The 23,946-nt window shown below is 36.2% G+C and overlaps 2 protein-coding genes across 2 annotated transcripts; both read right to left on the minus strand.

Annotated features, from left to right (window-relative positions):
- Positions 1-687: 687 nt before the first annotated feature.
- Positions 688-3,204, minus strand: LOC111018267 (uncharacterized). The gene is made up of 3 exons (XM_088125151.1): positions 2,746-3,204; positions 2,142-2,346; positions 688-1,844 (listed from the first exon to the last, which is right to left on the minus strand). The coding sequence occupies exons 1-3, from the start codon at positions 3,202-3,204 to the stop codon at positions 688-690; spliced, it is 1,821 nt and encodes a 606-aa protein (XP_087981277.1).
- Positions 3,205-11,665: 8,461 nt separating this feature from the next.
- Positions 11,666-18,795, minus strand: LOC111018286 (ER membrane protein complex subunit-like protein). The gene is made up of 8 exons (XM_022294314.2): positions 18,398-18,795; positions 17,395-17,457; positions 17,172-17,267; positions 16,682-16,729; positions 15,534-15,605; positions 13,723-13,781; positions 12,220-12,310; positions 11,666-12,128 (listed from the first exon to the last, which is right to left on the minus strand). The coding sequence occupies exons 1-8, from the start codon at positions 18,698-18,700 to the stop codon at positions 11,961-11,963; spliced, it is 900 nt and encodes a 299-aa protein (XP_022150006.1). The 5' UTR covers positions 18,701-18,795; the 3' UTR covers positions 11,666-11,960.
- Positions 18,796-23,946: the final 5,151 nt, after the last annotated feature.

A 23,946-nucleotide genomic window follows, 5' to 3' on the forward strand; every position in this document is an offset into this window, starting at 1 on the left:
TTCTTCTAGTAGGTCGAGGTTGAGGAGCAGTTCGGCCTCGTTTCTAAGTGGTTCGTACTGCTCTATCCTGTCGGTTGGCACGTCAATCTCAACTGGAACAACAGCTTCAGAGCCAAAGGATAGTGAGAACGGAGTTTCTCCAATTGACTCTCTAGGGGTAGTCCGATATGACCACAATACTTCGGGTAGCTCCTCGGCCAATCTTCCCTTTCTGGAGTCCAATCTCAGCTTGAGTCCTCGTTTTATAAGTTTGTTTATCGCTTAAACCTGCCCATTTGCTTTCGGATGCGCAGGGGATGAAGTGAGATGACTTATACCCAACTCCCTGCAGAACTCCTTGAACTTTGCATTGTCGAATTGTTTTCCGTTGTTTGTCACAATAGCGTTTGGTATACCGAAACGACATACAATGTTTGTCCATATGAAAGACGTGACCCTGGACTCCGTAATGTGAAAGAGCGCCTCGGGCTCGGCCCACTTGGTAAAGTAGTCCACAACGACAACGGCGAACTTGGTTTGCCCTTTGCCTAAAGGAAAATGACCTATGATATCTACCCCTCATTGTGCGAATGGCCATGGGGCCGAGATTGGGGTGAGCAGCTCGGGAGGCTGATTGATAATGTTTGCAAAGCGCTGGCAGTTGTCGCAGGTTTTCATAAACTGCTTTACATCCTGCTCGACGGTGGGTCAATAATACCCTTGTCGAACCACTTTGGCCGATAACGACCTGACGCTAGAGTGGTTTCCACACACTCCTTCATGGATTTCCCTAAGGTTGTAAATGCCTTCTTCAGGAGTTACACACTTAAGCAGAGGCAGAGAGAACCCACGTCGGTACAATGCTCCATCTCGGAGTATAAACCGAGCTGCTTTTCGCACCATCTTCTTTTGCTCCTTTGAATCTTGCGGCAGATTTCCTTTGATGAACTCCACGATTTGATCCATCCACGAGGGTGCTGAAGTGTCAACATCCATCACATCTGGCTCCAAGATTGAAGGATTGTCCAAGATCTCAACCGGGACCGATCTGGCTATGTCGGTCTCATACGCTGATGCCAATTTGGCTAAGGCATCTGCGTTGGAATTTTCTGATCTTGGAATTTGACTCACCTCGTAAGTGTCGAACTGGGCAAGGTAGGATCTGACTTTGCTTAGATATTTTTCCATCAAGGAGTCTTTTGTTTGATACTCCTCCTTAATCTGATTTACGACCAGCTGAGAGTAATTGAAGACCTTGATGTGGATGGCCACCAGTCCTTTGGCAACGCGCAGGCCCGCTAGAAGCACTTCATACTCAACCTCATTATTTGAAGTCCGAAAATTGAACCGCAGGGCATACTCAAACCGTCCGCCACCTGGTGCGAGCAAGAGGATTCCTGCCCCGTACCCTCTCTCATTGGAAAATCCGTCAACGTAGATCGTCCACGGAAGGTCGGACTCGGCCGACTGAGGTGGTAAGGTGAGCTCCGCAATGAAATCTGCCACCGCTTGCCTTTTCAACGCAGTTCTGGGCTCGAACTGGATGTCGTATTCGCTCAACTCCATTGCCCACTTCATCAGGCGCCCAGATGTCTCTGGCTTATGGAAGATGTTCTTCATGGGCAAGTTGGTAAGCACTACGACGGTGTGGGCTTGGAAGTACAACCTAAGTCTTCGGGCCGAGATGACTAAGGCGAGGGCCAGCTTCTCCATTTGGGGATATCTGGTCTCGGCCTTGGTCATGACTTTGCTAGTGTAATAAATGAGACTTTGGCGTACTCCCTCTTGCTTGATTAGTGCCAAGCTGACGACGCTGTCGGACACTGCCAGGTACAAGTGGAGCTTGTCTCCTGGCCGTGGCTTGGCTAGCAAAGGTGCCGAGAAAAGATAGTTTTTCAACTACTCTAGTGCTTGCTCGCACTCTGCCATCCATTCAAAAGGCCCTTTCCTTCTCAGGATTTTGAAGAAAGGAAGACACTTATCGGTTGACCTTGAGACAAATATATTTAGGGCTGCAATCCTGCCATTGAGGCACTGAAGCTGCTTCAGAGTCTTGGGTGTCTCCATCTCGAGCACGGCCTTTATCTTCTCTGGGTTGGCTTCGATCCCCCGGTTGTTTACCATAAAACCAAGGAACTTCCCTGAGGAGACTCCAAAGGTACACTTGGCTGGATTGAGCTTCATTTGATACTTCCGGAGAACTTCAAATGCTTCGGTCAGATGGGAAAGATGCGACTTTGACTGCTTGCTCTTGACAAGCATGTCGTATACATACACTTCTATATTCCAGTCGATCTGCTTGGCCAACATTTTGTTCACCATTCTTTGGTAGGTCGCCCCCGCATTCTTTAGGCCGAAGGGCATAACCTTGTAGCAATACAGACTTTGGTCTGTTATGAATGCGGTATGATCTTGATCTGGGACGTGCATTTTGATTTGGTTGTATCCGGAGTAGGCATCCATGAAGGTGAGCAGTTCGTGCCCTACTATTGCATCTATGAGCTCGTCAATCTTTGGTAGTGGGAAGCAGTATTTTAGGCATGTCTTATTTAAATTTGTAAAATCTACGCACATCCTCCATTTCCCGTTAGCTTTTTTGACTAATACAACATTAGAGAGTCACTCGGGATACAGAATTTCTCTTATATATTCAGCTTTTAAAAGTTTGTTTACTTCCTCAACAATTACATCACTCCTCTCCCTATTTACAGGTCTCCTCTTTTGCTTTACAGGTCAGAATGATGGGTCTATATTAAGGCGATGCACCATGATCTTCAAGTCGATGCCCGGCATGTCCTCATGGGACCAAGCAAAAACGTCTGAGTTGGACCTGAGGAAGTTGATCAGCTCCTCCCTATCAGTGGCCCCCAACTTGGTTCTTATGCTTACTTGTCTTTCAAGACTAAGCAAAGGAACAAGCTCGAGTTCCTCTATCGGTGCGGAGAATTCCCTTTTACCTGCTTTCGGTAGGTCGGCCTCGGACTTCAGCAACTCGTCCCCGTTGGCTTGTTCTTCTAGGGCGCATACCGATGACCCTTTGAGCGTGGAGGCATAGCACTCCCTTGAAGTTTTCTGCTCCCCTCGGATCGTGCCCACTCCATTAGGAGTTGAGTACTTCAGGACTTGATGAAGTGTTGAGGGAACCGCCTGGAACGAATGGATGATGGGTCTCCCGAAGATGGCGTTGTAGGCCGACCTGCCGTTGATCACGACGAACTCGGCCATCGGAGTTACTTGTGTATCATCTTGTCCAATCGTGACCGACAAGTCAATACACCTTTCTGGAGAGACCGATTCTCCAGAGAATCCAACCAAGGGTATCGGGCTCTTTTTCAGCTACGACCTGGTCCATCCCAAGACAAGATATGTTAGAAGGGACAAGATGTTGGAAGATGCGCCTCCATCTACCAGTACTCTTCGGACCAGGACGTGATCGATGAGAGGAGCGATTACGAGTGCGTCATTATGGGGCAAATGGACCCCCTCCAGGTTGGCGTCGTTGAAAGTAATGGAGGAGGTCGGTCTCTGCTCCCTAATGATGCACACCTCGCGCCTGGCTTCGCGAGCTAGCTCCTTTCTCTTATTTCCAGATTAGCCCCCACTTGAGCCTCCAAAAATGGTGTTGATGACCGCAGGTCGGTCATCTCGACGAGGTGGCGTCCTCGAACGCTTCCTCTCTTCTTTCTTTTCCATCGAGTTAGACCTCGGTTTGCCAACGAACTTTTTGAAGTAGCCATCTTGAATGAGGTCTTTAATCTGGCACTTAAGTTCCCAGCAGTTTGACATATTATGACCGTGATCGTGATGAAAACGACAATATTTATCTTTGTTGCGCTTCTCTGGGTCTCCTCAGAGCTTCTCAGGTCGCTTGAGGAGCTTTTCCATCCCAGTCTCCTCAATGTTTGTAAGTATTTCAGAGATTGGGATGGTGGTCGGAGTATAACGCTCATAAAGTCGGCTCTGGCTGGAGCCTTTATCCGACCTTTGATACTCAGCTCGCCACTGGAGGAAGACGACCCCCTGTCCTTAGACTTGGACTTAGCCTTCCTGTTCTCTTGGCTGGGCTTTTTCTGGTCAATCTGCTTCTCAGGTAGGCCAGTTTTGGTTCGGAGAAGTTCCTGCCCGTCAATGACTTTCTTAGCTTTCTGCAGTACTTCGGCGAATGTGGCTGGAGCTTTTTCTCCGAGCTTCACTGTTAAGGTCTCATCGGCCAGGCCGGTGAGGAAGTAGCACATGGTCGAGTCATCGGAGCAGTGCGCGACCTTCAGCTGTTCAGCTGCTCCTCCTGGAACCTTGTGACATATTCTCTCAGCATCTCTCCTTTCTTCTGCCTGATGCTGGCGAGGTGAGTCGTTGTTTTTCTATCATAATGCCGAGAAGAGAATTGACTAATAAACTTCTTTCTCAGCTAGGAGTAGGTCGAGATCGACCTGGCTGGCAGTCTTCGATACCACAGGCGCTCGCTGCCGGTGAGCGCGATCTGGAAGGCGCGGCACTTGATTACATCTGTTGCAGCCTGAAAGTCCATAAGGCCTTCGAAGACCTCAACATAGTCTTTTGGGTCCTTAGACCCATCATAAGGCTTCATGGTAGGAGTTTTGAACTTTGGAGGTATTGGAGCCTCCAAGATGTCCGAGGTGAATGGCGATTCTCCAAGGTCACCATCATCGAACGGATTTTTTTTTCGCGCATCTAGCCTTCAAGGCTTCAACTTGAGCATCGAACTTGCTCTTAAGCTGGTCAAACTCATCCCTTGTGATCACTCCCTTGGGAGTTATCGGGTTGTAAGAAGATTTGGCCTGCTGGTTGGAATTCTTGTGCGAGCAGGACGGAGATCGTCCCTTTCGGAGGGACGAGCTTCTTTTTCTATTGAGATGATCGCGGAGATCGCCTCTCTGATGAGTGTACTCCTCATCTTCATCTCCTCCAGGGTGCTCTTCATCAACTGGGTCGAGGTGCAGACCTCTTTGCTCGCGAGCTTCGTCGCGCGCCGCCTGGTCTTCGAATCGAGACCCAACGCCCGCGACTTGCACCATGTCGTTGTACATTTGCTCCATGGTGCGCATTGCCTCCATTTCTTTTTGGAGTGCATCAAAATTCTCTTTGGTAGGAGCTGGGGCTGCTCCTCGAGCGGTTCTCCTCGAGGCACCACCTCGGCCCCGATTGGCCTTGGACGGTTTTCGATGTACCGGTGGCAGAACAGGCGTGGTGATGCGTGCCAACCTACGGAGCGGCTCAGCCCCAAGGCCTTCATAAATCTGGCCCTCTGCCACTTCTGCTCCGACCTCCGTCTGATGACCATTATTGGCAGCCAAAGCTCTTCGGTCTGTTGTATTGGTTGAGTTTGCTGGTTGAACCATCCTTGTTCACGCTTTTTAGATCGGGATGACTTAAGATGTCGCTCCCCACAGACGGCGCCAAATGTTTGGGCAAAGAATTGCACCACACTATTTAACGAATCAAGCTCAAACCCGGCCCCCGGCTCGACCTAACCTCAAGAGCGAACCTGCACATGAGGGCAAACACTCCGACGCTCAAGTTGGTATAGGTCGGACTCAATATTTAGCTCGAGGTGAGATTCGATACCTGAGCGTGAAATGAGTCCCTCTATTTATAGGTGGTGGGTCCGACAGTACTCACAACCGGCAGTTACTTTTGTCCTTTTTTATGTCGAACCTGTCGGGTTTGAGCAGATCGAAACCGTCCAGGTCGGACCGAGGCTTTTTACACTTAGCCCCCACGATGGGTGAACCCAGTGTCCTCGGCAGGTTCGAGGTGGACTTGGTGATACCTTATTCCTTAAGCACCAATCAACGTCTTCCACGTGTCCCAAGTATTTTTACCCCCAAACATTACTAAAAGGGGAAGACCGAAATACTCCCTGAAACTGAGCTGAGACCAGCCAAATAAAATAATCAACTAAATACTCTTGAACCGACATGAGGATACCGACCTCATATCCGACAAATCGTAACCGTCCCAACCTCCTATCCCAACAGCTCTAATGGATTTGTCTCCCACCCTCTACAAAAAGAATGTCATAGCTTCTCCGACTCAGGTACGCAATTATGTCTAAGAACGACCTACTAAACTTGAATTCTTACTTACTTGAGCATCGGACTGTTTGTTCCTTATGTGCAGGTTACTCATTGTCCAGCTTATTCCTCCATAGTTCGATTGGGTTTATCGAAAGCCGATAGTTTGGCAGAATTCAGCATCAACACCTCCCATAATCTACATAAATTGTTGCAATCACATGCTCAACTTTTAATTTTATTGAGTATTTTCTTCAACTTGCGAAATTGTTGCAATTAAACCCTTAAATATTGCAAAATGTACCAACCATCCTTAAACCATGAAAAATATTATAATCAAGCTCTCAGGCTATAAAATTGGCCGTTACAATGTAGCCTAAGTTTTGTTTTCGATTCTATAAAAATTGGAAGCTACACTATTCACCGTAGACCAATAGACAATTTTGGTTTTCATATCGTGCGAAGGTGATAACTTGATTTTAAAAAAATGATATAAAAATTTTTGGGTGGATTTGATTGTAACAATACTTTAGTATAAGAAATGTAAGTTTTTCGAGGCGATGGATCAAATTGAAAATTTAAGAGGATTCCAACGACTTCTATATCTTAAAGGTGAGATTTACTAAAAAAAATTTGGGAGCAGATGAGTTATAATAATAAAAATAGCAATAATAATAATAGTAATAAAAGGAAAGTATGGTGGATGGTCGAAAGGCTAAGAGACTATTTGTTTTGTAGGAATCCAACATTCTCTTCAGACATGTATCTAGATCCCCACGTTTGTTTTGCAAATATAGGATATTTGGGTATCTCAAGATGCTCGGGTGTACTAATAAGATGCCCACACGGGAGACATTTGAATTGTTTTTTATGCTCTTTTGAAACATGGATTTTCGAGATTCCCATGTGGAGGGTATCATCTTTTTAAAGTTTTGCGCTTTATTCTATTTTCATATATATTATTTCATCAATTTTCTATATTTTATTTTTAATTTTATAATTTAAATAAATAAACATACTCATTAACTAATAAACAACTTGATTTAAATTAAGCATATTTATATCTAAAATAAACTTCAATTAAATTATATAATATCTCAATTCATTTATAATATTTAGAAGGAATGATTATCAATAATATTTATTATCTTAAATATATAATTTTATCGATCAATATACAGTTGATATTTTTCTTCTTAAAAAATATAATTCGATATTATAATAAATAAATTTCACCTCATATAACATTAATATACATTTTTATTTTTGGAAAAATATTAAAATTTAATATAAAATTTATATTTAATATTAATTATTAAAAAACTTAAGGAATTCTACAAAATAACATACAAAAATTAATATATTTGGAATTAATATAAAAAATAAAATATTAAATTAATAAAAACGAGTATATTATATAAATATAAATTATATTCAATTAATTTTCCTACAAAGCAAACGTGGCCATCTGATGATGTTGAACATCTAAAATTTTCGAACATCTAAATTTCAGGCATCTAAAGATGCGAGACATTTACCTCTAAAAAAACAAACTACTTATAAGATGTCTGAGATTAAGATGCCTGGCCTGAGAATAAAATGTCCGAGAATAAAAAATGTGTTTGGTGGTATATATGATTGGAATTAAGATAAATATATATATTTTGTGTGATTATTCTAAAATATTGATTAATAATTAATCAAATTTAATTTAAAATAAATAATATAAATTAAATTATTTTAAGTTATTAATTATTTTACATTAACCTTATAAATTTCAAATTTGAGTTATATTAACAATTTAACCCAATGTCAATTGAATGATTAATAATAAATGTTATTTAACTAAAATCCAGTATATACATATTTAGCAAAAAAAATATTAGTGTATAAAGTATTTAAATTAACCAAAATTAACTTCCAATAATTAATTTATTAAAAATATTTTTAAGTAATTATGTTTTAATTTAAGTTTATTATAAATAATGTATCTAAATTTATATTGTTTCTTTCAATTATTCTTAATAACCATCATAAAAAGAAATGTGTTTAACAAAACTAATCACTTTCGTCCATTTAATTGCTTATATTTTTGACATTTCTTTATTAAAAAAACTAAGTATAAATTAATTTGTTACAATAGATTAATTAATATAGTATATTATTAGCAAAATCTTAATATTGTTTAATTAATTATAAATTTAATTTAAATATCTTAACTAAATTCAATTAATCAATTTTAATAAAACAAAGTACACAATCACATTAAAAAGGAAACAAACTCATTGAAAATAAGAAATAGGACATGACACAAAATCCACGGACAAACCCATGAAAATAGAAGAGCAAAGAAACCTCGTAAGAGTAATAATTGATGTGAATCAAATTCCGAAGCAAAGTATTTAAATACATATACCAAACATGGGTTTAGTTTGTCTATGTCAATTCCTACCCAACAAAACTTCCAACAAATAGAAGGAGAAACCCATAAAAATAGAAGGGCAAAGAAAACCTGTAAAGAGTAATAATTGATGCTCGGGAATAAGTGGGTTTTCAAACAAAGTATTTAAAATTGTGTACCAAACATGAGTTTAGCTTGTATATGCCCATTTTCACCCAACAAAACCTCCAACCAAATGGTTCCTAAAGGAAATAATTATGAGATTAAATCGTCGTGATGGGAAAAATTCATTTCACTCGCGTAACTAAAGAGAGTAAATTTAAATGTATTATAATGTTAGATCCACATGCTCACACAAATTTAAACACTTAAATTAATTAACACGATAAATCTGAACAACACGTGAGATATACATGTCCAAGATATAGACAAAAACTATAATTATAAATATAATGCATCTACTTTCCACCACACACAGGAGGAGAACTTATTTACGCAAAGTGCATGAGATAGATGAATTTTGAACTTCTTCAACACATATAACAACCATGGAGAAAAAGGTAAATACATGCTTTTATTATTGGAAAAATGGAAAGAAAGAAAAATTGAAATGCAAAAGTAAGATCTTGCATATGTATGTATGGTTAAGGATCTCACATTATTGGTAAAAAAATGGACGTTACGTAGATTTATAATAGATTATAGTATCAGAGTCTAAAAACACTCATGGGATCCGATCAAAATTGATAAGTCAAAAGAGCCATGATTTTGAGAGGGATGTTACTTTACATAGATTTAGGAGTGCATTTAAAAAAGACAAAATAACAAAGGGAAAAGCAAAAAAAAACATCTAAAAGAGAATTAGATTACCAAACTCAGGCTATCCAAACATAGGTTACCCAACCAGCGCCTCAAAGGCTACTCAAATCCAGACTATACAACACCCCAACATCAATTCAGGCCACTGATGCCGAACCCGTGGACCAAACACCCTATAAAAGAAGGATAAATACACTCTAAATTGATCTCTTGTTTTGAATTATTCCATTTTTTAATATCTCATGTACACATAACAAAAAACCTCAGTATTTATTTTTTTGATTGGATGTTATATATGTTCACTTATTTATTTATATTTTCTAGATTCATGATATCTATTTTCTTTTATTGAGTTGAAAAATTACAGGGTAGACAAGTAAACTATATATTTTTGGAATGGTAATAAGTGTCTCAACGAGCCAAGGAAGTTGATTTATTAATTATAATTTTTGTGTTTTATCGTTGTAAAGCAATCATAAAAAAATATTCATATTAGAAACTTAATATTATAATTGTAACAAATATGCATTCTATTATGTCATAAACGATATATATATTTTATAAGTTAAAATAGTATTTTGATCTTTCTACTTTAAGCTTTAAGCTTCGGTTCTGTACTTTTGAAACATTTATTTTGGTCCCTACAAAACTTTGGTTCATGTTAATCCCTGTACTATAAAATATTCAATTTGACCTATGTATTTTCAAAAAGTGATTATTTTAGCCTATCTTCATAAAATTTTAACACAAATTTTACACATAATCAAAACTCTTTAGTATAAAGAAATATTTACATTTTAAGAAATATATTAATTTTAGTGTCGTGTTGAAATTGAAATTGAAGAAATGAGCTTAAGAATAAAATTAAGAAATCAAAATCATTATTTCTTCAAAATACTGAAACCAAAATAAACATTTTGAAAATATAAAGCTAAAATGAACCAAAGTTAAAGCACAGGAACCAATATGAACATTTTAAAAGTACAAAGACCAAAATGAACTAAAGCTGACAATACAAGACTAAACTACTCTTATAACAATTTTCTCTACTTAAAACAATGTTTACATAATACAATAATATTTTCTAAAATGGATTTTTAAAGTTACCTATGAAATATATTCATCATGAAAAACAAATATACTAATGATAGACAATAATAATGATAAAAAAAAAATCCTGAAAACACTTATCAATGATGATATTGATCTAGAATAAACTCGTTTATTTTTAAGCTCAAACATGCTAATTTGATTTTTAAAAAATAGTGATATCAGACAACTAAATACAATATACATAGAATTAAAATATATATATTTACTCATAGTTTGGACCAAAAACAAACCTTTTGTTCAAATATAGTTGCAAAGAAAGAACCATCATGCAATCATAGGAACTAGTAAAATTAAAACATAGAAACAAATCATATGAACCATCTATTGTAACATAACTTAAGATTATCACAAGACAAAGGAGTAGAAAAAATTGAATTAAAGGAAGTGTGTGATAAATGCAAGCTAAAAATAACAAGATTACTTTAAATCATCACAAAAAGATTACAATTTTTTAACATCCCAGAAAATTCAAGTCTCTGACATTTTGATCAATAATATATATCTTAACCAGTAGAACTATGCAAGTTCGCCGTAAAAGAGTCCAATTCGACTAAATCTATTAAAAACATAGCTTAAAATTATCCCCTATCACAACCTTAAATTTAAAGAAATAGGAGTAGAAAGCATAAGTAAAATGATAAAGAATCATGTTAGATTATTTTAATTTATTTTTTATTTTTTGAGTTTAACAATTTGTACAAAAGCTTTTCCAACTATCACCATAACAAGATTAAAACTAACACAAGAAAATTCAACTCGAGATAAATAGGAAGAATAAACTCTAAAATTGCAACTTAAGAAAATTAAGAAATATGTAAAATGAATATCTACTTGGGATGAGTTTGAGATATCTTGAACAAAGTTTTGAAGTGAAGCAATTCTGGGAGAGAAGAACTAATTAAATACTCCATGTGAAATTGTTTTTCTACCCATCTTTGAAATTGTAATCAAATACTCTCCATTAAAAAAAATGAAAACTTTAGTTTCACTTTAAAAGACATTAACACGCATTTTTTTTTTAATATTCGTGTATTCGGGTCTGCTTGCGCGCACCTCGACTAATCACGGGTCAATCGCCTAACCCTACTACATTTGATTGACAAGGAAACTCGTACGATATTAAATCCTAGGTAGGTGGTCACTATGGAATGCGTTAACACGCTCTTAGTGCTATTATTCACAAATCATCCAAATCTCTACCTCATATCCTAATATCTTGGAAAGATCCAAAAGAAAAAACCTTACTCCACAATGGAAAAATGACGAAAATCACCCTCTGGAGGCTACAACTATTATCTAGCTTCCCTAAACCTTTGAGTTCATTATCAATACTGATATCTTACCCTGTGGCATTGGTTATTTATCAGTGTCATTCTCAATTCCAAAACAAAACATAAACACTCCACTGAACAAACTTCAATGGAAGTCCAAGTGGAAGTGAACATCAGTAGAACAAATAAATGGGATTTACAGTATTCTGCTCTTTTGACAAAGTTTCTGTTGCTAATAAGGTTAGAAATGCATCGCCAAAAAAATTGTCTAAAAGTTCAATCATTATGTTGAAAACTACTAGGAAAACGAACCAGTTCACACCTGTGCTTTCCAGCAAATGTCTATCGTCGTCTAACAGCGGAAGAACCCGGTCCGCGCTGTACTGCAGCGGTTGACTGTTGTGGCTGTGCCTGTCCAGCTGCTTGGCCACCAGCCTGTTCTTCAGCCATGTTCATTGCTTGTGTTATGGCATTCATAACAATCAGTCCAAGGGGTATCAGGTACATCCACTGCCATTAGAGGGATATACAAAATCCGGTAAGAATATATCAAAATTTTAAGGGGTTATAGAGAATAATTATTCAGGTCATTGGAACTCACATATTTTGCCCAAAAGGACTTTTCAGGTGGCTTTACATCTTCCCCTTCTCCAGCCTCACCAACAAGAATGTCATCAGCAAATACAGGAGTTCTGTGGAAACCATTGAATATAAACTTGAGCATAAGGTGTGCTAAGATATATTTATATGATTCTAGAAAGCATTATGTTAGCTATCTTCCTTCTCAATCTATGACACACCAAAATACAATATAGATGATGCAAATGGAAGCCTTGTTTATTTCAGCTTCACGATGTGGAAAACAAAGAAATGGGTTTTCACAGGCTGAGATAATTTCTTCTCCACCAGATTTACAAGATCCAGATGAGATTTTGTATGTAAAAGAGAAGTTGGGGGATGAGGGTGCTGATTTTTTGTAATTTTGGTTACAAAATACAAATGGAAAGAAGTGTTTTTGGTTGCATTGGCTCATTGTCCAGTCAAAATCTTTGGCAATTTGTTATTCTTTTTACTCTTTTTTCTGGTAAGAAACAATTCATTGATAGTAAGAAATTACCAAAAGGGGAAGCGCTAATGCAAATGAGTTACATAAGATTTCTCCAATTGAATAATAGAGAATAAAAACTATACCAATGAAAGAGGCGAACATTTACACCAAGTAATCACCAAGGAAACAATGGCATAAAAAAACAGCTGAAAGAAAGTTATTTTCCTTTAAAGATTCTATTCTTTCCACGTAACCCATAGGAATGCTATCACAGAATTCATCTGAAGAAGCTTCTTTTCCTTTTTGGGAGGGTGATTACCAAAAACAAGAGAAAGAGAGAGGATCATTGGATCATTTGAAAGGGCCTGTACCATCCAAACACTGATAAGAAAAGCTCACAGGTGGCATAGATTTGCTAGTGTTTCAGGGCTATTCTTGCAAATGAAGCACCATTGTGGAGAGATACTCGTAAGGCATCCTTTTGGACCGACCTTGTCATGCTTTGGCAATTCGTTTTTCAATGTTTTATTCTAGCCTCTTGCAATATTTACAAATTTGTTTGGATATTTTGTTTCCTTTTCACTCCCACGAGTTTGTATTTCTAAGTATTTTTCTATCTTCTAGTCCATCAATAAAAAGTTCTTTTCTATTAGGGGAAAAAAAAATCACAAGTGGAAAGGAAAATAAAAAGGAGTGCAGTGAGGTTCAAAAAAGCCTAAAAGAAGAAGCAGCAGTTCTGAAGCTTTTGTTCTGTTTTGGTGGTCTAAGGTTTGGGAGGTTGGTGGTTAGAAAAGGTGTTTAAGCTTCAATCCAGACCCTTCCTCGGCATTCTTCTGGTTTGGGTTTTATTGTTTTGTTTGAAGTTAGCTTTCTTGGTTCAGCAATTCGAAGGTGATGCCTTTTCTTTTCTCCAGGTTTTGCACCATAGATCTTTGGCGATTTTGATGGCGTAGCTTTTTCAAGGATTCATATTACAGTGTAGCTTCAACAAAGCCGCCAAGTAAAATCATAAAACTAAGCTCGACTTGAGAAAAAGGAGTAAATGCAAAAACATACCTAGGAGCCTGCTCGCCACTCTTCAAAAATGTGAAAGAGTTAAAAGACCATTTTGAAGGCTGAAGGAAAGACCATCGCATGAATGTTAGTGATGGGAAGTAATAAACCAAATAAATAACACGGTTCAAGAACATTAAATATACACCATAACCATCTCCCTTATTGTATATAAATTAGCAGACTTTCAACTAAATGATTCTGAATCAGGTTAAGCTTATTTCTCAAATTAGTGCCATGTCATCAGATGATTACTATGCAATGATCTTTAATACTATATATACATTAAGTCCATAGTCAGCTCTTACATACATTTTCCAAGTGAACCTAGGAACATTTAAATCCTGTGGGAGACACCAACCAAGCCCTTCCAGCCGAAATAGACTCATCAATTCCTCCCAAAATGCTTCTCTATACCTAGAAGGACTACACCAACGTAAAAAAGGACAAACACCAAGAATAACCCCTTGTTAGCTTCTGTTTGTACTTTTTGCTACCTTTCTCTCCCTTTTTGGGATTGTATCTTCAACATTTTTTTGTTTATTTTCATGACTTAATGAAAAGTTCGTTAAACGAGAACGACCCCTCCAAATATCTAAAGTTTTTTTCTATTTTTTTCTTTTTCAATAATGAAAAACCAAAGATTCATTGAAAATGAACGGATGCACATTTAATAACAAGCATCCAAAGGGAGGTGTTCATAGGTTTATGTGCATCATGAAGTAAGAGAATATCCCCAGAGCCACTATCAGACTCTAAATATACCCACACCAGGCATACCCCAAAAATTGGAGTATTCTCAGCATTTTTGGGATGATCATTTATTTTAGTTGTAAATATGAAAAAAAAAATTCATCATTTTATTTTTTTAATGACTTTGTAGATTTATCCTGAGAATGGTGAGCTTAATACCAAAAACTCTTGATGTCTCTTGGGTCCGGGCCTTGGGGTGGGCGCGGGTGCCCCTAGATATAAAGGAGCAAAGCTCTAACTCCCAATTAAATGAAAAAAAAAAAAAAAAGACGACTGATCCAATTTATTCCAGTGCAACTCACTTCACCCAAAGGATATGCCCCTTGTCGCATCTCTAGACTTGTCATTTTTTATGACACTTGAGACCATATCAATATCCACGGAGTTAGCATGTATATTATAATGATTTATTAGGTCCCTTATCTTTTCGATGTGGGATTGTTAACATTAATGATTGAAAACATTATTCTTATTAGCAATAATCCTACTAGTTGTCCAATTAGCCCCTCATCGAGTGTAGGGTTGTTATACATGCAGCTGAGGAGAACGTTGTCCTTCATTGAGAAACATAGAGCATTAAACGATATAGAGAGAGGGGAGGGGCAGATAAAGTGCATATCTTTTTATTTTCTACACTAGGAAAAAGTAGTGGAAAGGGATACATTCGTAAACGAGAAATGGATCTCCTAAGCTCAAATTAATTGGCAACTCTCATTCTGGTTCAGCAATTATAAACTCAAATCATCACTTTTTTTTTTATATATCAGCGAGTGTCTGTGCCTGCTTGTGCACACCTCGATTAATCTCAAGGGACAACCGCCAAACCCTACTACGTTTGGTTGCCAAGGTAACTCGTAAGATATTAAATCCTAGGTAGGTGGCCACGGGCCACCATGGTTTGAACCCATTCCCTCAAAGCTGTTTGCTATTTACATGGCCCCTTATTGACCACTAGGCCACACCATGATGGTTAAATTCAAATCATCACTTTGATTTGCCATATCTGGTAAGATGCTTATATTTATCACCAGGAAACAAAACAAAGGAGAAGCAATACTTACAAGTTTCAGTTGCCGGGGAAAAGGGCATGCACCAGGGGTTCCATAATTAACAGCCAAAATATTAACACCATCCTGGAATGAAAACGACAGAAGATGTGCTTTAGGATCCAATGAGATAAGTACCAGGACCTTTCAAAGATGATGTCTTTAGAAGTGTATTTAGACAAAAGGTTCAGTTGCAGGACCCTTAAAATATGATGTCTTTAAAAAGTGTTTTAGACACTAGAAGTGAAAATCTTTACTCAAAACCTGTTCAGAAGTACTAAAAGTATTGTCATTGCTCTAATTTATTTTTCCACTGTCATGTATACATAGTTCCATATATTAGTGAACAGCTTCAAGAAAATAAGATAATACAGGCAAAACTATGCTCAACAAAAATTCATTCCACCAAATTTTATGTGTCAAAGATATATTTATAGTTTGCCCTTTAACAACCAAGACAACCTTGTTACTTATTCATACTACGTTTCTAGATATACTTCTAAACCCATGGCTAATACAAGAGTGTTGTTTAAAGTTGCAAAAATCCATTTGTCCTCCATTGGAAGAAAGAGAACCGTGTCATCTTTGATTTGCAAATGTGATAAGATACTAAGATCCATGCACACTCCAATGAGTACAACTTCTCTCTACTAGCCTAGTTCAGACATATGCTACAAAAACAAATAATTTATAAACCCAATCAAGAGTGAAAAGTTGGAAGAAACAAGATAATTCATTATTCTTTTCCTCTTTAAAATTCCAGATTCCATCTTGTCAATATATTTGAAAGCCAACTTTTAATTAATCATAATCTCAAAATGGATAAAACCGATACACTTGGTCAATCCTTCGAAGTTTCAAATCTGCTTCAAAGAAAAAATTAAAGAGATCTATTTCAAGTTAGTCCTCAGGACATGAAACATTCGAATGTTCTAGAAGTTAAATTAACATCAAATGGCTGAAGCTGAAAAGCTTTACCATTTTGGCTGAAGAGTTATAATCAAAACCATAAAAGTGGGTCATCAAATGTAAGGAATTAAACCACCTAACAAAAAAAGAGAGAAAATGGAGCAACACATAATCATAATTACTGTACATAGAAATAATAGAATACCTACACTTGAACAAGACATGTTTGGTAGTAATAAAAGGTTGACATTTACCATGTGTATCACAAAATGCTCATCCAACTCTCCTCGTGGAAGACATCTCTGAAATTATAGAATGAGAAGTTTGGGTTAAATAAGAACTTCCACTAAAAACAGGCACATGAAATCAAAAGATAAAGACCAGAATATAGGTAATAAGTCATGAGAAACGTCAAGACTTGTACATTTGATGGATCAATTACAAAGCTAGTATTACTTTAGTAAAAGTTATAGATCAACATCATTCTTTTAATGCCCATCCCCAACCTCTACCTCTAGATTGAAAAGTAGATACTATGGTGTAATGCTACAACTTCTTTATTTATTTATTTATTTTTTATAAGAGATTGAGTAAAGATATATTAAGTTGTAACACTACAAAATTGTTTCGAGGAAATTCATGGACAAGACCTCTTAGATTGTGACTGAGCTTTTACTACCTTATCAAACCCTTGGATAGACACCATCATAAGCTATTATTAATAATAATCTGCAATCAACTTACTGCTTTCACTGATGAGTAAACATAGCTCTCCCCTGTTGACTTCAAAACATTTGTTGTCAATCTCACGCTGTAGAAACCATCTTCTTGCAACAAGGTCTACAAAAATAAATAATAATAATAATCATCATAATAGTTAAAAAATTAAAATAAGTCTCAATCTATATTTTGAGAATTTACGAGCAATAAGCAAAAAGATATAGCCGAGGAAAAAGACAGTCATTACTGTAAATTTCTTCTGATCCTCTTCAGTAAAAGCATTCCTCGAGAACCGCAGCTTGGTAAGCGACTATCACAGGGAATGGAGCATGTCAGTTGCAATGAGCATGTATAATAGCAAGTAATCTTGGATGCTTAGGATAAGTGTAACAGTAACGTCAACAATTACTGAATTGTTGTACATAGGTTTTAAAAAGAGTACTGAATTACTGATCTATAACATAAAAAGAGAGATTTTTAATGAACAGTTAAATTTATTACTTCAATTGATATCCAGAACAAGAAAGTGTATTGGATCCCAAAAAAATGCCAAAAAAGGTACAAAGATGATTCATCAAACTTGTAGACCATTAGAAGCATAAACAACATGAACATGAGAAAGGATAACACTTGAAAACAGGAAATATACAATTCATAACATATCTTTCCACTGACAAACTAACCATAAAAAAAAATTTCTGCCCAGAAACAAGTTAACATATTCAACTTAGCTCTTCCAGTTAATTTTGCTAACAAAATAGTACACAACACAAAGCCATGATGTCCTATTCTGATAGGCATCCCACAGAAAACAATCCCGATTGAAAACAGAAACGAAATCTTTCAAAAGCACCTCATATCCCAAGTTCCCTAAATCCTGAACCACTAAAACACCGGACAAGTTTTTAATTGTTTCACCACTCTACAGGGCTATTACCCATAATACACCATGAAGGAGACAAACGTGATAGGGCCTAGTTTTTGACAAATTCTCTGAGGTGTGAGAGAATGTGCCTTATATTGCATCTCTTTGATCATTTAACGCACAGTTCCTTTCATCACCCCCTCATTCCACATTTTCATTGCAAATCTTTGTAACAGTAAATTTAACAAGAAGAAACAGTACACCAATCAAGACACGAGCAAATTCTTCCAAAATCTACAAAAACTAACAACTCAGATTACCATCTAAGTTTCTCAAAGTTCAAAAAAAAAAAAAAAGGAAAACAAGATCAAACGAACAGACCCACCTGACCGCCATGGCTCGAAGTCTTGAGACGAGCAGTAAATAAGCCAGCAGGGGCGAAATCAGAGTCCCCAAATGCGTGGTCTAGCTGAAATTGGACCTTAGAATCCGAATCGGGATCAGAAAACCGCCTCCGAGTCGAGGTCGCACGGCTTGGAGGAGCTGGGGATCGGGTACGCGTGGCGTCGGTATACTGAATCTGCTGTGTCCCTTCAAACTCGTCATCGTCGACGAGAAGCTCATCGGATTGGAAAGCCGCAGATGAACAAAGCAAGAGACAGAGGATGAAGCCACGGCGGAATCCCATGGCTGAACTTTCCAAGAACGAGAACAGAGTCCACCTTCGACTGGGAGTAATCAATCAATATTTATTTGGGAAATCAATCAAAATAATGGCCTAATATATTTATTCTTTCATCTTTGATCTTTAAGATATTAAAAATGAGGATAACTTTACAAAGAAACTCAAAACTATGAAAATTGAAAAAGGGGGGAAAAATAAAAAAGAAAGGAGAAAAAAAAACTCAAATATTAGATTTTTTTTTTTTAAATTTTGTTTTCTTAAAAGGGTGTAATTCGATATAAGTACATTGACCGCTTAACTATGTTTAAATTAGTTCAAGAGATATATTTATTGACGAATGTATCATCTTTCTTCACATCATTTTAAATATTTGTCTTTTATGTGTGATGTAATATTTAAAATTAAGCACATACTATATATATTTATGTACTTTGAAATATTATATACTTAAAATTATATAAGAATTATTCCAACGAAAATAAATTTTCAAAAAACCTAATGCAGTAATAATTGGTTAACAAGAAATTCGTACAATTTTGATATCCTTAGTTTTTGTTTATTGAGTAGAATATGCATGATGAGAATTCGAACTTATAACATTTTGGTCAAATATAGATACCTTAACCAATTAGGCTATGTTAAGGTTAAAGAAATTCGTAAAATCGATGTCTTTAGTAGTTGTACCGCTATTCGCATTCTTATTAATTAGTTGCTCAATCTCATACTTAAAGATTTGGGAATTTGCAATAGGTAGAAAAAAAAATTTATCCATATTTACAAAAATGTCAATACCTTTTGAATTTTGCAAACAAAAGATTTGAATTTTTATTTTCGAATTTTTATTATTCCAATTTTACTCATTCATCGAGACATACATATTGCAGGTATATTTGAGTTATCTTAAATTATCAAACATATATCAGCGATATATTAGCTAATTATAGTTATATCAATACGGTAGATAAAATGTAAATCAATATGGTAAATCAACACATACATATAGCAGGTATATCAAAAGTATATAATAGGCCTATCAGAATAAGGTGTATATCAATAGAAGAACAACAACATGTTAAGCATAGGGAGAGAATTCCGAATTAGAAATGACCGAATCATTCACATCTTAATTAATAGGGGGAGGGAGAACATAAGATATTATCAACAAATTGGCAAACATAAATATTAAATACAAAGTGCTTTACATATAAACAAGTTCATTATCATATCATTCAAGATCTAAAAGAAACTGTATTATAATATGAATAAAAATTTAGAAGTAGTTACAAGTTTTAAGTCTAGAAGTCATTATATTATAATCTAAACATAAAAATCTAAAAACCATTATATTAAATAAAAGTTTTCATTCTATCTGTCTTTTAAGTAAAAACTACGTTCATCATTGTCAACCCTTTTTCTCAGTGATTGTCATATTTTTATAAGCGATATCTTGACTTTTTATTTTTGTAAAGGCAATTTTTTTATGTTGGTTTATTGTCTTTTTGGACGTACATGGTCACATCAACCTTGTCTGCATTAATTTTTGTTTTCTTTTTCCTTGTCTGCATCCTCGTTTGAACATAAAAGAAAATTAATGGATATATGAGCGATAGATCAGTGGTATATTAGTGATAAATCAATGATACATCAATCAATAGTAATATTTCATGAGTATATCAATAAGGTAAATCAATAATAAATCAATGGTAAACCAATGGTAAGTCAATAATAAATAATTGGTAAATGAATAAGGTAGATTAGGACATACATGTTGTAGGTATATCAGAGGTATATCAAAATCAGATAATCATATCAGAAGTATGTATCAGAAATATATCAATGGTGTATAAGCACACAAATATCATAGTTATATCAATATGGTAGATCAAAAAGATAGATAAGCACATACATATTGTAGGTATATCAAAATTAGATAATCAAATTAGAAGTATATATCATACATATATCAGTGGTATATTAGCACACATATATCATAGTTATATCAATATGGTAGATCAAAGGTAAATCAAAGGTAGATCAACACATATATATTGCAGGCATATATTAGAGGTGTATTAGTTTTGGATTTTTTTTAAATAATGTTTTTATTTAAACTTATTTTTAAAATAATGCTGCATTAATTAAAATTAAACAAAAAAAATACATTATTTCAAACTTATTCGAGAAATAATGCTAGAAAAATCGAAGTGGAGCTTGGTCGTTTCTTCAAGAGATGAACAAATCACATGCAAGAGATGACCAAATCACACGTAGGACATCGTCATCTCTTGAAGAGACAGCCACAGACGAGAGACGACCATCTATTGGTGTAACTCCAAAGGGAGGATTTTTATTAAAGAAGATAAGATGATCCTTACAAAGGGAAAGACTTGCTATTTATAAGCAAAAGACCTAGGAAAGCTTTTAACTAACCAGGCTAACTAACTAACAAACAGTTAAACAACCCAACTAAACAACCAACAAACTAGAAATACTAAAATATTATTAACGACTACATCAGATTTTCCCCTCCCAAAAAACAAACTCGCCCTCGAGTTCTTAAGAAGCTAGAGTGAAGGAATCTGGAGCTTGATAAGGGAAGATGTCCGCTACATTAAAAATTGGGTTGATGTTGTATTCGGTTGGAAGCTGAATCTTGTAAGCGTTGTCACCACACTTCTCTAGGATAGATAGGGACCAATCTTCTTCTTGTTAAGTTTGTTATATTTGCCCGTAGGTAGTCTTCCCTTCCACAAGTAAATCATGACTAGATCACCAATTTGGAAGCTCACTGGTCTTCTTTTAGTATCTGCTGCTGCCTTATACTTGGAGTTGCCGTCTCGATATGATCACGGACTTCTTGATGCAATTTTGTTATCCTTTTTGCCATTTGTTCAACTTCCACACTAACATCAATAGAAGATGGTAAGTTAGTAACATCTACAGTTAGGCGAGGGAGTTTAGTATAAACCACTTCAAATGGTGACTTCCCCGTGGATCTATTTTACATATGATTGAAAGCGAATTCTGCTTATGCAAGGGCAAGGTCCCATTGTTTAGGACGATCGCTGGGATAGGCATCAAATTAGGTTTCCTAGAGTTCTGTTTGTAACTTTTGTTTGTTTGTCCGTTTGTGGGTGACTTGTGGTGCTGTATTTGAGGGATGTATAAAATTTGCGCCACAGAGTTCACCAGAAATGGCTAAGAAATTTGACATCATGATCTGAAACTATTATTTTAGGAATGTCGTGAAGTCGAACCACTTCCTGAAAAAAAAAGATTACCCACATAAACATCATTTGATGTTTTCTTACAAGCTTAAAAATGTGCCATTTTGCTGAAACGATCGACAACAACCAAGACTGAATCGAATCCTCGTTGTGTTTTGGGTAATCCTAAGATAAAATCCATGGATAGGTCTTCCCAAATTGATTGAGGTATAGGTAAAGGAGTGTAGAGTCCTGTGTTTTGGGTTGTTCGTTTATTTGTTTGGCATACAAAACATTTGGCTATGTAGCTGAAGACATCTTTTCTTATTTGTAGCAAAAAAAAAAAAAAAACTATTAGCTACTAAGTTTAAGATTTTATCCCAACCAAAGTGGCCTGCTAACCCACTTGAATACCCACTTGAATGTAGGTCTTGAATAAGTGTTGTCCGTAGAGATGCATGGGGTATACATAATTGATTACCTTTGAATAATTATCCTTCTAAAACGTGAAAGTCTTTAGAGTTATTGTTCGTAGAGCAGTTATGCCAAATTTCTTTAAAGTCTATATCTGTGGTGTATGACTCGGGTAAAGTGGTGAAGGCTATTATTTCTCCTTGTAGGATTGTTAGTAAGTTTCCCTTTCTACTAAGGGTGTCGGCTGGCTTATTAGTAATCCTCGTTCTATGTTTTATAACAAAGTCAAATCTTTGAAGAAAAGACAACCATCTTGCATGCATTCGGCTTACGATTTTTTGAGTATTAAGGAATTTAAGGGAAAAATGATCAGTAAAGAGTATGAATTCTTTGCTTAAAAGATAATGCTCCCATTGCTTAAGAACACGAACCAAAGCGTAGAGTTTTTGTTCGTAGCTGCTCCAATTTTGTCGTGAAGGGCTTAGTTTTTCACTAAAGTATTCGATGGGGTGATTGTTCTGAAATAAAACAGCCCGTATACCTACTCCAGAAGCATCTACTGAAACTTCAAATGACTAGGTGAAATCGGGTAAATTAAGAACATGACTTTCGCTAAGTTTTTTTTGTATAGTTTCAAAGTTGTTTGTTTGGTCAATACCCCAAGAAAATTTTCCTTTTTTGAGACAGTTGGTTAAGGGGGCCACTAGGGAGCTAAAATTTCGGATGAATTTCCTATAGAAGGATGCAATGCCAAAAAAACATTGAATATCCCTTACTGTTTTAGGTTGAGGCCAGTCATTATAGCTTTTATTTTCTTAGGGTCCATTTGAATGCCCTTCCCACTAATAATGAATCCTAGGAATGACATTTCAGAAACAAGAAACATACATTTTTTTCAAGTTTATCGCTAATTTGTTATTACTAAGTGTAGTAAATAGAAGTTGAAGGTGATGTAAATGGTCTTCCCTAGAATTACTATAAATCATAATATCATCAAAATATATAACCACAAATTTATTAAGAAAAGGGAGAAAAACCTGATGCATTAACCTCATGAAAGTGCTCGAGGCATTGGATAACCTGAAGGGCATGACTAGCCACTCGAACAGTCCTTCATTTGTTTTGAGGGTTGTCTTCCGTTCATCTCCTAGTCTGATGTGTATTTGATGATATCTGCTACGCAAGTCTATTTTAGAGAAGATGAATGCTCCTCCTAGTTGGTCAAATAAGTCATTAATACGAGGGATATGGAAATGATACTTAATGGTTATTGTGTTGATAGCTCGACTATCAACACACATCCGCCACGACCCATCCTTTTTTGGGGTGAGGAGGGTGGGCACCACATAAGGACTTAAGCTAGGTTGAATATAGCCTTTGTCCAATAATTTGGTTATTTGTTCATGAAGAATTTTATATTCAGCTGGGCTCATGCGATAATGAGACAAATTAGGCAATGTAGCCCTTAGTATGAGGTCAATATGATGCTGAATATTTCAGAGATGAGGTAATTGGTCTGGTAGTGTGGAGATATCTGGGAATTTGGTCAGTAAAGTTGTTATTTCTGAGGGAATGTCTGAAAAGTTGGTGGTATTTGTAGGGTTAAAGTCCTTGATGACCAAACCAAGA

This window comes from Momordica charantia, assembly GCF_013281855.1.
Source record: "Momordica charantia cultivar OHB3-1 chromosome 6 unlocalized genomic scaffold, Mcharantia_2.0 BLBB01000006.1, whole genome shotgun sequence".
NCBI lineage: Eukaryota > Viridiplantae > Streptophyta > Magnoliopsida > Cucurbitales > Cucurbitaceae > Momordica > Momordica charantia.

Coding starts and splice junctions, on each gene's coding strand:
- LOC111018286 (XM_022294314.2), bottom strand. CDS start 18,700: ATGGGATTCCGCCGTGGCTTCATCCTCTGTCTCTTGCTTTGTTCATCT. Junction 17,458..18,397: donor CTTCGAGCCATGGCGGTCAG/GTGGGTCTGTTC, acceptor TCCCTGTGATAG/TCGCTTACCAAGCTGCGGTT. Junction 17,268..17,394: donor AGGATCAGAAGAAATTTACA/GTAATGACTGTC, acceptor TTATTTTTGTAG/ACCTTGTTGCAAGAAGATGG.
- LOC111018267 (XM_088125151.1), bottom strand. CDS start 3,204: ATGGCCGAGTTCGTCGTGATCAACGGCAGGTCGGCCTACAACGCCATC. Junction 2,347..2,745: donor GCATCGACTTGAAGATCATG/GTGCATCGCCTT, acceptor TATTGCTACAAG/GTTATGCCCTTCGGCCTAAA. Junction 1,845..2,141: donor GAAGCTCAATCCAGCCAAGT/GTACCTTTGGAG, acceptor CACCTTTGCTAG/CCAAGCCACGGCCAGGAGAC.